The 15,167-nt window shown below is 36.8% G+C and overlaps 1 protein-coding gene across 1 annotated transcript in view; it reads right to left on the bottom strand.

The window, feature by feature from the left end:
• Nucleotides 1-15,167, bottom strand: part of DPH6 (diphthamine biosynthesis 6) — a 229,309-nt gene that overhangs the window by 130,778 nt on the left and 83,364 nt on the right. The window contains exons 9-10 of the mRNA XM_070931353.1: nucleotides 5,886-6,030; nucleotides 3,349-3,480 (exon numbers count right to left, since the gene is read on the bottom strand). Coding sequence (XP_070787454.1) covers nucleotides 3,349-3,480; nucleotides 5,886-6,030 — 277 coding nt within the window. The remainder of the gene's footprint in view (nucleotides 1-3,348; nucleotides 3,481-5,885; nucleotides 6,031-15,167) is intronic.

Raw genomic sequence — 15,167 nt, 5'->3', positions numbered from 1 at the left:
ACAACCTCTGTGCTGATTTCTCGGCTGTTAGGAACTAGCTTAAGGGCCCTTTAGGAAGCTTGCTGCCTTTTTACCTTGCAAAATTGCTCATGCTTCCTTATCATTCTGTATTCAGTCATGAACTCAGCTGCACAAGCCAAATGTTAAGATTTTATGAGCCAATACATCAAAAGTATGTGCGTACAAGAATACTAGCCTGCCCACTGCAGCCACTGAGAACAATTTCCATTTTTATGAATGAAAAGGATGCCAGCATAAATATTTATTTATTTAAAACTGCAAAAATACGGAGGGATTCAGAAGAAAATAGAAGCATTTTGTTTTATATCTCAATATCTTGTAAGGGCTTGATAGTAAGAAATCCAGCAACCACAATTCCCAAGGCATCAATTCTTTGCTTGCATTAAGTACATAAATGAGATTTAGAGCTACTGACCTAATCCTAGATGCCAAAATCAACCACAGCAACAGCTTTTTAGAGAAGTTAATTTAAAATTATGATAAAGGCAGTTTAGCTAACAGAAAGCAGACAGAATGGGAATGCACACACAAAAAGATAAAAGGAATGAAAACAAACTCAGCTGCCTTGTATAACCAGATCAAGGGAGAACATAAAAGGAATTCAGTCTAATCACAAAGGTAAAAATGGATGGATTTAGACTGCAAATTTTTGTGACCAAATGTAGCAATTCTTGTATAATAATCATCCAAGCAATAACTGTATGATGGACAATCTAATAATGGACAATCTAATAATCCTCTATCAGTTGGTCTTGGCACTTAGTAGAATATTCAAAATGAAAGTCACCTACTCTTATTTATTTGTCAAATGTATATGTGTATGGCCGTCCATCTCACATACGAGGGACTCTTGGTGATGTACAAGAATAGAACACATTCAATATATAAAACATCATCTACGCACCTTCCGCCGCGCCCTTAAGACCTTTCTATTTCAACAGGCTGGCCTGGCCTAACTTTTTCTCTTTTTAAATTGTAAATTTTAAATTTGTCTTAACCATGGGGGGTGTTTTTAATTTGTCCTGGGCCAAATTATTTAATGTGGTTTTATACTGTCTTTTAAATTTTGTAATCTATGTATTTTATTTTTTGGCTGTTCGCCGCCCTGAGTCCTTCGGGAGTAGGACAGTATATAAATCTAATAAAATCAAAATCGAATCAAATTAAATCATTATTACTATTATATTAACATTAACATTGCTGCGTTTCCCCAAAAATAAGACCCTGTCTTATATTTTTTTGAACCCTGAAATAAGTGCTTGGCCTTATTTTCGTGGAGGTCTTATTATTTTGGAGCGCGTGGAGCAAGATGGGGCCCCTTTTGCCATCTTACCTGATTTCCAGCTCCACATTTAAATATTTTTGGGACGGGCTTATTTTCAGGGGGAGGGGCTTATTTTAGCACATGCGCTCAAAAGCCCAATTGGGCTTATTTTCAGGGGATGTCTTATTTTCAGAGAAACAAGGTACTATATCATTAACAATGGAGCTACTTCAATCTCATCAGTCTTCTGGAATCCTTCTACAAAATCAACAGGCAGAGATGGAACCAGCCTCACTTCATGAGTCGGGAGGATGTTCCATAAAGTGGACGCATATAATCTACTTCATCCAAAGTTCATCACAGCTGTCACAAAAACACCATCTCAACCACCTTCCCCCCCAAAAGGGAGGTTAAATACTGAACAAACGTTTTCCAGTATACTGTGGTCCAGTGGTGGCTTGAAGAGGGGACACTCCCAGGCCTCCTTAAGTGGTAAAGGAACAATCTCCTAACTCAAAGAAGAATTCACTATTGCTGGAATCTACTCACACAACACCATCCAGGCCCTGTCCCTTTCCTTAGGCCTAACAGGTTCAAGCTGTTCCCATATAATTGGGCAAGATCCTCCCCAGGTATCTCTCCTGGACCTGCAACAAGGCCAGCATCCACGTGTCAGTGAATATGAATGATTTTTTTCTGGCAGAAAATTGTTCCATACTATTGCTCTCCAAGCTCCCTCTTATTCAAAAGGCACATCTCATCTGAAACAAGGCTGCAAGATGCCTATGAACAGATGCAATAAGGTTGGAGAAATATTGGTGCTTCATCAACCATATTTCATAGCATCTGTAACTCATTTTTGGTTAAATTCATTCCCTGTAAAAAGCTAGCGACACTCTACATAGGTCTTCTCTCATTTTATCTCCCTTAATTCTTCTGTGACCATGGAGAATGATGAGATCAACAAAAGGAGAAAACTCCCATAGATATAATCTTATCCAGATCTTCAACAGTCCTCTTTTTCCAAATGGTGACCAAAGTTTCAAGTGGACTGTGCAGACCAGCAGGAACAGCCTCTAGATCTCTGTAAAATCCAAGTGGATCCATCAGTCACCACCTATCTAATGGGTCCAGCCTCCCAGAAATGGATGGCAGCACTTGAGAATCCCATGATAATCAGAACCAAGAGCTCTCCCAGTTTCAAATCACAGTAATTGATCTGACAGGAACACCAGATGTGGTATGTGATCACTGACCCATGTTGGGCTCTGGGTGACCTGTTATAGGCCCATGGCCCTCAGGGTAGCCATGAACTCTTGAACTGCCTTAGGCCTGATTACCAGAGCAGGCAGATTGGTGCCCCCAAAGTATATAAGTCTGGAGAACTCTACTGCCAAACCAGAGATGGAGTCAAGGACTTCAGGCAGGGATGTTTCTATGCATTAGGGAGGATGGTACAACAGAAACAATCCCAACTGGTCCTAGAACCCATCTTATTTAACATCCAGTGAATTGTGATGTGGTGCCCCTAAAAGCCACAAGCAATTCTCAGATGACAATCATGGCATCTCTTTCCTCGCCCTAAGGTCTCAGCTGATGCCAGGCTTAAAACCCACCTGGGAATATCTCCAAAAGGGCTATGCCCCTTTCTGGACCTAGTCCTTACATGCCTTAGTAATACGTGCCAGTCAGCCCTCTCATCAATTATTAAATTGCAGATGACGAATGTTTAAAATAAGAAATGGGATGGTGAAGAACTGCCCAGGCAGCTAATTACTCATGTGGGCTGCCTAAATTCTCAGAAGAAACAAAATACTTTCTACTAGCTGGAGAGCAACAAGAGGAAAAGGAATTGCTTGTTGATATTTCAACTCGAGCAAATCACATAATTTATTCTCCAGAGCATTTTAGCCTTCTTTACTTCATGCAAACTAAAAATGCTTTTAAAATTGCTCTAAATACATTTAATTGATTAAACACACTAATTACTAATTATTAAGCCCTAATTAAAACCTATCTCTTCTACAGTTTATATTACACTTCAAAATGCCAAATAAAACTACCTTGGAGTGAGGAAAGGACATCGTTTGCCAATTCTTGTATGTTTTTTCTTTCCGATGGATGAAAGTATGTGCTGATGCCGGTTATCCACTGGTAACCCTTCAGAGACTTCCCAGAAAATTCAAGAGCTTTATCTATAAAGATTGAAAAATAAGGACATAATGAGAGAGCCAATTTGGTGTAATGATTAAGGCATCAGAAACCAAAAGATTGTGAATTTTAATCCCATTTTAGGCACAAAACCAGCTGGGTGACCATGGGCCATTTTCTCTCTCTGAGCCTTTTAAAGAGCAGGCTATGATATCTAACTTCTAAAACTTTGTCAAAAAACTGGCAAAGACTTGTCCAGGCAGTCATCAGGAGGCATGCGCATGTGGACACACACACACACAAAAATAATTTTTCACTTTATTTAGTTTTATCTACCAAAAGACCTAAATACTTGCTCTATGAATCTTCTAAAAGAAAAAGTAGATCATTCAATACATATGCAATAATGTGTAAAACAACTGACAAATGTATGGTTGTACTTAAAAGTCCATTAGAAAGAATGAATATACCCAGGTTTATTGCAAAGATTCTGATTTATTTATATATATCTCCTGATTTATTGCAAAGATTCTGTATCTTTTCCAAAAAAGAGCGTACAAATCATAAATATTGGACCTAGGGTTCTATTCAATGAGTACCCAATGAGTATCCCCAAATGCTCTCAATATTTTCTCATGAAAAATAAAACACAGAGTGTAGCACATTTCTATGACTTTTCTCCCTTCCAGACCCTTAATACCTTTAAATCCCCCAGAAAACAGTCCAGAAAGATAATATTCTTCCCACCAAACTATTAACAGGTTGACCTTTTTTTTTTCCATGATAGATTTTGCTGGATATCACCCACCATTATTTTATAATTTTGCCACTTCTTGAAGTATCATATTATACCAATTATAGGGTATGTATCTCCATATCCCAATGCAAAACCGTGATATAATGGGCAAATGCAGTCTTGGACACTGATGGATACATAACATGGGAAGTAATTTTACAAAACAAAACAAATGTTCCAGTTTTGGATTTGGATTCAGTTATGCCCTAGGCTGAAATGAAAAAGATTCCACTTGTTCAAAGTAGGTCCAGATTGCCTTTTTCATCTGTAGTATTCTATTCAGGCTGGGGATAACCTAACCCTGACTAACAGATTTTGCAGAGGGAGGAACAAAAACATGAAACAGGAAGAAGGGAAGAAGAAAGACTCACTTGAAGCTGATTTGATCTCATCCACAATGCATCACTTCAAACTATGATATATGCTGATCATATTAATGAGTGGAAAGTTGCGTGATTAATATAAACTGATAGTTCAAGGAATTGAAAAAAATTGTTTAAATTAAAGACCATAGATTATGATATGCCAAGAAAAGCTCTGTATAATTCTACTGACTACATGCTATCGAGTTGAAGAAGTTTCTTGGATGAGAAGTGAAACATCTTCAAACCCCCCCCCCCCCCAGAAAGTCCAGCTGCCTCTTGAAAAAGCACTTTTGAGACACCATGACCTGGATGACTGAGCATCTCCATAGACATACATGCTACCTATTTTGGCCTGGATGAATGCATGGATGGAAGATTTTTCTTCTGTGCAGTTCTTCATTTAAATGAATGGGAATTTTCAGAATGGACAGCATGATTTTTTTTGGGGAATGTCATTCACACAGATACATAAGTGTCACCATGCTACAGCTCAAATTTAAGGAGGCATGATCCATATCAATCAGAAGATCAATAATGGCTGCTGTAGCTTATTAACTCCAATCAGAAGATATATATACAATCTTCTGATTGATATGGATCATGCCTCCTTAAATTTGAGCTGTGTACACCATGTATCTGTGAAAATGTATTATGTATACATTTTCTATCCATATCTCTAGTCAATGATGAGAGTAGTGAACATATCTTTAAAGAAAGCAACACACTGACTTATTTATTTGATTTAGGCACCATCCAACTTCTGGAACACCGTAAGAGTGGGAGATTTATGAATCTTGGGAGAATCTTACATTCTAATTAAAACAGGACGGAAGTAACAGTAGCAATAGCAATAGCACTTAGACTTATACACTGCTTCACAGTGCTTTACAGACCTCTCTAAGTGGTTTACAGAGTCAGCATATTGCCCCCAACAATCTGGCTCCTCATTTTACTGACCTCGGAAGGATGGAAGACTGAGTCAGCCTTGAGCCAGATGCGATTCGAACTGCCAAATTGCAGGCAGTTTGCAGTCAGCAGAAGTAGCCTGCAGTACTGCACTCTAACCACTGTGCCACCGAGGCTCTTAAGTAAGAAATATAAAGAAACATCTACTATAAATCTAATCTAAGGGGTGAACTATACAAAGTTCCTGAGAATATTAAATATTGAATGCTATATTGATGTTAAAATTAGTAAAAATTTTGTCTCCATGAGAAAAATTACAGAAACAAAAATCAGAAAACTGTTACCAACTGTCCATAGTGATTAAGGCAAGTCAAAAACTTACTTTCTTGTGCAAAATGTGGTCTTAAAAACTGCCATGTAATGCAAGGAGTTTCCTTTCTCTCATCTGAAGGTGGACAGGCACTGTCTTCAGTTTCTTTTGTGTCACATGAACATTTCTCAGGCAGAATTTTGCCCTCAAACTGTACCTGATTAAAAGAAACATTGCAACATGGTTTACCTGCAAATTCTAATTCTTGGATAAAAAGCTAATCAGTAACCAAGAGACTAAGTCCCTCCTGTTGTAGCGAGAAATTAAGAAGTTGCTACTTATTACTGAGAATGTGTTTCCAAGCAGAGTCATCAGCATACTTTCTTGGAGATCGATGTGACACACAGACATAAAACTGAATTGCAACCTAAGTGAACAGCACTACGTAATGATTTAATTTACTTAGGACAATTAACAGGGAATCATTATATAGATAAAACAATGCAAATCAATAGTACGCATGGGAACATTCATCATGTTAATGATAATGGAGACAAGAAAGTGCTTTAAATGCAACCTTAAACTTTCAACAATATATATCTATTTAACTTTAAAAAAAACAAGAAGTTTTCAAAGTGAATTCAACAAGTTCCTGCCACTGTCTGCTGCCCTCTTCTGGTGTGGATCAGGTATTTCTCTCTCCATTTTTCTGCTAGAAAAGCAATTTCAGTTTATTACTAGTACTATGTATTAGTATTTTACTCACAAAAAGCATTTAACATAATCCACAGCATTAGCAGACAAAAGACACAACACTGGAAAGCTTCTGGTGAGCTACGTATTGTCTGCCAGAGGCCATTTCCTGAATTGCAACCTAAGTGAAAGTATACTATCTTGTCTGATCCACAAAAACACATTCATAGTATAACACAAATTAACATTCTTGTAACAAAAAACAGCTTCAATATTCACTTTACTTTGAAATGATATGTACTCTACAGATGTTCTGTATGAGGAAAAGCAGTGGATATTAGCATATTCAAAGGTCCACAGTACTATATATTTGTCCATAAGGAAAAAAAAAAAGATTTTTTTAAAAAAATCACTGTTTTCTGATGGTAAGACTAGGATCCCAATCTGGATCTAGAAGACAAATTGGAGAAAACACTGACATATACCAAAGACTAATAATATATAACTGTTCTTTTTTTTTTTTTTTTTGAGAATTTTAGTATAAAAAGGAAATGGACATCTGTCTGGAATCGGATAGGTTGTCATTTTTACTAGGACTTTATATATTTTATTTATTCTGCTTTATTCACGTTTTATGTTCTATTTTGTTAAACACTGGGAGCCTACTATACAGTAATAGGCAAATCGGTAAATAAAAACGAATTCATATTCCTGAAACTAGCATCCCATTTATTTATTTTTTAAAAAAATGTGTTTCAGAGTAAAACAATTACTATCTGAGGAAGGCTAATATATTCATCCATTAGCTCTGTAACATGGTCAATTATTCAAATTCAATAAAATAACTCTTGTTTCATTTAGACATCATCTGGCTATGAGATACTTGGCTGAAATTACTAGTAAGGAGTAGTTAAAGTATAGGTAATCATTCATGGGAACATTTGTTACAGCCAATTTGGTGTAGTGCCTATATTTATTTATCAATATTTTATTTATAAAATTTATATGTTGTTTATTTCACAGTTCAAGTATACTTGGAGCAGCTTACAATATAATAAATATGTTATACTGTTTTTAAATGGATATAAAAACAATTATAACTATAAAAACAGATTAAAATTACAAAAGATTGAAATAAACTTAAAAAACATATTTTTTTAAAAAAATTGTTGGACTAGGACTGGGAAAACAGAAATCTAGAAAGCAAAATTTTTAATAAAGCTTTTTTATAATAACATCATACAAGCAAATATAACTGTTGAGATTTTGTTCTTAGGGCTGAGAAAATTGCAATGTTTCTTTCATAAAGGGTTTAAACATTAATTTGATCCAGGCTTACATAGATATACCTGCTCAATAGTACAGAAGGCACATCCATGCATTGGCAACTCCCAACATTTTACAACGGTTTCCTATTTGACTTGTCCAATTCCTACATATTTTCCTTGACCCAAATCTTTGACACATAATCCAAAATGTCAGTGATAACGCATGGTTTACTATTCTTTTAGGAATCCTACTTTGGATCACTAAAACACGAAGAGAATCAGGGTGAGGGGAAGCCATAAAATAAATATAGTTTGCCACTTATTTTCCTTCTTTTATCCAGAAACACAGAGAATGACTAAAGGACCTTTCTTAATTTTCAGGCCTGTTCCATCAAAACAGAAAAAGTTGGTCAACATATAATCAGGGATGGTTGTGAGATAGTTCATGACTGAACCCCTGTAAACTTGCTACATGTCTCACATTTCACTCATGGTTTTAAAAAAAAAAGGCAAGGATAATTAGCAAAATCAATTTTTGTTTGGAGATTTTCATTTCTGAATACAAGAAACATGCTCTTACAAGTATCTAAAAGTGATGGCAATTCTCTGATTGGAACAGAACATAAAAGTCTAAAGTTGGATGGAAACAGGTCTGCTAATTTCTTCTTGTTTTCTGAAGTGTAATCTTTCTCATTAAAACAATGTTTGTGGGAGACAATGCACATTTGTGAGTGCGTTCACATAAAGGATTGGAAGAACACTTATTTTATGAATAGGTAACAGCTACACCTATATACTGTAATTCATACAAAAAGAAACAGAAATGGAAGAGGAACTATTGAATATATGAAGCTAAATTTCTTAAATAGAGAAATAATGGATATATTTTTATCCCTTCTCCACAAAAATCTATGATGTTGTTGATAAATATTTTAAAGACAAAGTGAGGGAAAAATCAATTACACATTATTGAAAGATAAAAGATCTAACTGGCACACAAATACACTTTTGTTGTCTACAAACATTTTTCCAACAATGGATTTCTTGTGCAAATAGAAATGGAAACATGCAACCCACCAAAATTTCACTGGTGATCAATAGCTTCTACTATTCTACTAGGGCTACATTTCTGTACTGCCCAACAACTCCCAAAGACAATGACTGAATCCAAAATGGGAAGGGTTTATGAGCCAGTACTCTTTTAAACTACCTTCTAAAAATAGTAACGATAATCTTTCTCACTTTCTTTTATGTTTTACATTTTTAAGCTACTTTGATCCAATGGAGATTAACAGAAGATTTTGTGTTCTAAGAAGCTGGATAGGAATTATTTGTTTAAAAAAGCAATGAATAAAATCTTACCTATCAGATTCTGATCGTCTTATACATAAGATCTGATCTTGTTTGCTAGGCACATTTTCTCATTAAAGTAATCAGTGATTTTATTTATAAGAAATATTTGCTTTCCCCCCTGTACAAAAATAAATGTTTTGTGACTAAATAACATTATTCGCTTCCAATACGAAAAAATTTAAGCAGAGCATAATCTCTCTCCCTCCCTCCCTCCCCCCCCCCTCTCTCTCTCTCTCTCACACACACACACACACACACACACACACACACACACACACAAACCATGCCTAATGATCAATCTGGTCATTTTTCTTACAATGCAAACATCAGAACCAATTTCTTAATTTCCCATATTTTGAATTCTAATTCCAGTTCTCTAGTTCTGTTCTTCACCAGAGATATTATATTCTGGAGCATATCCAAGTAATGATCAAAGAAAGATTTGTGAAATGGGGAAGGGGATGGATAAGGACCACACTGATGAATTAAAATTAACTGCAGGCCCCACAGAAAAGCAAGCAATAGCACTTAAACTTACCGTATTTTTCGCACTATAAGATGCACCTGACCATAAGACACACCTAGGTTTAGAGAAGGAAAACAAGAAAAAAAATATCAGGCAGAGCCTAAGAGGACCACAGATAGGTGTTCTCTTATGTGCCAGTTCTGCCTATTGACTCCTACACTGCGGAAAAGAGAAAGAGGTGGGGTTCAGCACTGTAAAAGGACCCTGCCGCGGCGGCCCAGCTGCTATTCACCAAAGGACCGGCACTGGTCCACCATTGGGAACCCCTGAGGTAATATACTTCACAGTCTGTGATTCAATATTCGCTCCATAAGACGCACAGACATTTCCACCCACTTTTGGAGGGTAGGATAGTGTGTTTTATAGAGCGAAAAATACGGTATAAACAGCTTCACAGTGCTTTACAGCCCTCCCTATGCGATTTACGGAGTCAGCATATTGCCGCCAACAATCTGGGTCCTCATTTTACTGACCTCGGAAGGATGGAAGGCTGAGTCAACTTTGAGTGGGTCAGGATCAAACTGCTGGCAGTCGGCAATACTGCATTCTAATAGTAATGGAGCTGGTGGTATTGATGAAGACTGGAGGAACTATAGGATCTTGGCAGCCAATTTTTGGGGGCAGCAGCAGTAGATCCTTCCTGGTTCCTTCACCAGCAGTGGATATGCCGAACTTTTTTAAAAAAATGCCAGCAAGGCTGCATGGTATCCACATGGAGCCCACAGGCTTTTGGTTGTGGAGGCCTGGTTTAGATGCTCTTGCTGTTTTTGAAGAACTACAGTAGTTAGTGATTTGGGAAGAAGTAACTGTGTTTCCTAACCCAGTAATTCATTTTTAAAGAAACTGATGAAATCAAAGTTACATATAGGCCTCCTATGGCATAATAAGTTAAAATGCCTTGTTCAGTGTAGGGTCACTTTGGAGAAGATGAAATTATTTTCCTGTGATCTTAAAATGAAGCTAATACATCAAAACATTTTATTTCATGTATATTAGACACCTTAGTAAATGTTTAATAAGGGATGGTTACAATCATCTTGCTGCTGGAGGTGCAACTCAGGAGTTCAAACATTAACTCACATGATTTGGGCCTACAGTACGTTAAATATGCAAATCTTCTTCTTGGCTGTATTTCTAGGCTTTGGAATCTATCAAGATAGAAAAAGCTGAAGATTTCTTAGGACTTGCAGTTAATAAAAAGAATGATCATACATCAACAAAAGGAGAATTATACAACTGATTTGCAGTTGTGAATATGTAAAGCCACCCAAAGTTACTTCAACAGTGAGATGGGCAGCATTTGAATTTATGTAGTCTGGCAGAAGAGTATGAAGAATAAGGAAGGAAGCAATATAGATTTTGAGAGAGTATGAGTAACAGAACATAATTTTGCAGGCCTTCCATCCCTTTTTTCATATTAACATGATTTTTGAAGTTGCACTGTTAATATTGTTACAGGAATTGGTACTTTTTACTCTATTTATTAGTCTAAGCTACTAGATCACTTAAAAATAGCATATCAAAAATTGCTCTTAACACTGTGTTCATTACCAAATTTTTTGATTTTCTGTAGTCACCCAGGGAAGCAATTTCCTAGGTCAGTTATGGCTAACCTTTTCCGGACCAAGAGCCCAAATCGCAGGAGCATGCCCGAACCCCCAAAATGCAATGCACCTGCGGTCCCCCACCTGCGCCCTACCCCATGCAGGTGCATACCTCCTGCACATGCCCCCACTAATGCATGCATCCCCCACATGCATGTGTGCCCCCTGCGTATGCACAGCAGAAACTCGAAAACCAGCTGGCTGGCTGGAGGCACGCACTCATGCACAGCGGAGCTGAACTGGGACGATGGCTCGCATGCCCACAGAGAGGGCGCTGCGTACCACCTATGGCACATGTGCCATAGGTTCGCCATCACAATCCTAGGTGTAACTAATGTCAAAACAGTAGGGGAAAATAATTAGAAACTTCTATGGAAAAGAACTACAACGAAAATAATTTCTTTTATATTTCTTGTAATAGGGTCCTAGATAAAAACTGAAAAACTAGATATAGACTGATTGACGATGCATAACCTACCCACCCCGTCTCCAGTTTAAAATAACATTTATATTAAAAATAACATACAATGTTAAGTAAAAACAGGCAAGCTGTTTCTTGTTCTATTTAAGCATTTCTTTTTTAAAAACCTTGGGCTTCCCTTATTCTTTCTTATAAAAATTAAGCATTTTCACTGCAAATATTATATTTATGCTCTTTGAGCGATAATAGCTTCTTCCCGAGAAAGAAAAGGAGAATCCATCTGTGATTAAAGCCTACAGGGATATCAGCATCATAAAGTGTGAAAAGCAACAATGACATAACAAATGATTATGAGTAAAAAGCTTCCAAAATGAAAAATTCATGTCGCTTTCAAACAGTGAACTTTGATATTTATTTATTTAGATAATTTATTTATTTAGAAAATCTATATTACCACCTACTCTCATATGGTGACTCAAGGGGACTTACAAGAACAATATTTGGCTTTTTTCCCAAATAACATAACAGAACTCTTTTTTGAATAGTAACCTTAGTTCAACAAATGATGAAAATATAATTTGTTTAAATCAAAATGAACAGCTTAGACTTTTTTCATTACCAAAGGATGAAGCAGAAAGCAGGAAAGCATGTTCAAAATAATCAGATAGGTGGAATTTATTTTTAGTGGAATATAGTAAAGCTGCAAAACTCCATTCCTAAAGAAGTCTTTCCTGAGCAGCTCTAAAGAGGTCATAATATTATCAATTACTTTTTGTTTTATTAGGACTTGGTTTAGTCTATCTTTCGGAATGTTCCATTGTCCTTGACCTTACTATACAAGAAAACAGCTCCCTTGTCAGAATAGAGAGAGTAAGTAAAAGCTTATTTCTAGATATAATTTCTATGAACTTCTTTCACTTCTTAGGCTCTTTCATTATGAAAATACTAAACCAAAGAAAAGCAAGTCTACAGTATAAAATGAACTGAAACAAATCAAAAGATCTTCCATTCTCATTCATGCAATCCCACCGTTCTGTATAAAAGAATAATTCTCCACACGTAGATAAATAGAAACCAAAATTATTTTTCATCAGTCCCTTTCTCTGTTATCCCCTACTCAATGCATCGTTTTTCCACATTTCTCCCCCTAATCAAAATGAAATTTGCCTCTTTTCTTCCTTTGGTTTCTGTTTCATATTATGATTATACAGCAACATTTCTGAGGTCCATCAGAAGGTGTCCTCTTACTAGACAATAACAATTTTTTTAATGGAGTGGTTTTCTTCCAACCTAGGGAGCATGTCATGAGGAAAAACAGATAAACAATTTCTAAAATCCAAGGTTCATCATGCAGCTCATTTTATATCCAGTTATGTCAATTTCTGCTTATTGCAATTAATTATTAACCACAACTCAAACCCAATGGGGTCCAAAGCAATTCCATTTTACATAGCAATCAGCTATGAGGGTTTGTGTATTACTCGCATACAAATACAGCTTTTTCACTTAAATTGATGGGATTTCAAAGCATTTAACAAGGCTGGATATTAACCCAGTGGGTTGTTTATTGAAAATAGAACTGAGTACGCTTAGCCTTGAGAAGCAATAACAGAAAAGGTTGGTATCGTAACATCCTTCATTTATATGAAGAACATTTATTTATTTTCAATTACTCTTACTAAGGGAGGGTTAATCCTGGTAGACGGAAGTTACAGGAGGGTATAATTTGACAGAACCCTTGGAGACACTTCTGAATGGTAAAACAAGATTAACAGCATAACTAATGGGAATCAGAAATGGCTTTTTCCCTTCTAGCAATCTTCCTGCAGAGATTGCATAGCTGTTAGGGATTATCCTAATCCAGATTTCTTCCATCAAGCACTGGGTTAGGCTAAATGGATTACAACACCTGCACTACAGAATTATTTTATTCATTTTTATTTATTTACAGACACTACTTTATTTACGAAGTTCTAGTTACAATTTTTTGAGGATACAAACAAATCTTTCTGCAACATCAACCTAGAAGGTTCTGGAACTTAATGTAAAATGCACCGTACACTAACTCTTTCCTGACTTCTCCTGACTTCTGCTCACTCATCTGCATGTATGCCGTTCACTTAGCTGAAAGGCATACATGCAGTTGTGTAGGGACTGTGTGTGGTATGTATAGTAGTAGCTGTGAATATCTGGAATTATGCACAAGATTTTTTTGTTTGCTTAGATTTACAAACAAAACAGATTGATGAACAGTCTCTTGGAACGTCACCTGTTCATAAGTAGAGGAATATACGTGGTCAATTTATATAGCCACAATTCTTGGTAAACGGAATGGGACAACTTGCCACAGCCAACTTACCATGACCAACTCACTGTGGGCTCAGTCGCCATGGCCAACTTGCCATGGGACAATTTAAAAATTCAATTTAATTCTTTAAAATAATAAAAAAATATTTTATTTTTTTTTCATTTACATTTCTTTCTGTCCCTCCTTTCGCATCCTTTCTTTAATGATTCCATTCCACCATTTTTTTCATATTAGTATAACTCTTGTTCTACAGCGAGTTGTCCCATGGCAAGTTGGCCGTGGCAAGTTGTCCCGCGATGAGTTGGCTGTAAATGATTCTGGACAACAAAGGAAATTTAAAATCAAGTAAAAACAACAGAAAACCATTACGATCAAACTACAAATATCAAAATACATAGCAACTGAAAAAGCCATTTTCACACACAGGTCCAGGCAGAAAGCCATGTCTTTAGGGCCTTATGAAAAGTAGCAGATCAGGGCCACATAATCCCTGGAAAGAGAATATCACAGAGACTGGGCTTCAGCAGAAAATACTACCTTCTGGGCCCCAGCAAACATTACTTAACTATAAGCATAAGCATGCTGTAGGACTGGATAGGACAGATATAGACAACTAGGGAAAGATAGTCCCTTAAATAATCCAGTTACAAACTGTGAAAGTCTTTAAAGGTGACAATCTTTAATTGCACCTGGAATATAGTTGGTGGCCAATTAGCAATCCATGCCAATGCCATGATGCAAATATGTGCCAAATAGTAGGAGTCATTTACTATCCATGTGGCCACATTCTGCACCAGTTGAAGCATCTGAATGCTCTTCAAGGGCAACTTCATGTAGAACACTTTGCATTGTCCAGACGAAAATCATGGAGTTATGAGTGACTGTGAAGAAGGCTTCCCAGCCCAGGAACAGACACAGCCAGCACATAGTATGTAAAGGCCCTCCCAGCCAAGGCTGCTATCTTATTTTTGAACAAGGGCTGAGGGCAAGAGGATCCCAAATTGTACACCAAGGCTGAGGCAGTGCATTGTCATCCAGAATCACAGATGCAAGATCCCCGGTATCAAAAAGTCCAAAAGCCAAAGCTCAGTTTTTCTTGGGTTGAATTGAAGCCTACTACACTCCATCCAAGTCTTACATTCTCCAGCACACTGACAGGATCTGTCATGGCTCTGTTGGAG

This window comes from Pituophis catenifer, unplaced genomic scaffold (assembly GCF_029215685.1).
Source record: "Pituophis catenifer annectens isolate HBS135680 unplaced genomic scaffold, rPitCat1.0.hap2 SCAF_1, whole genome shotgun sequence".
Classification (NCBI taxonomy): Eukaryota; Metazoa; Chordata; class Lepidosauria; order Squamata; family Colubridae; genus Pituophis; species Pituophis catenifer.
This window is presented reverse-complemented; position numbering and strand designations above follow the sequence as displayed.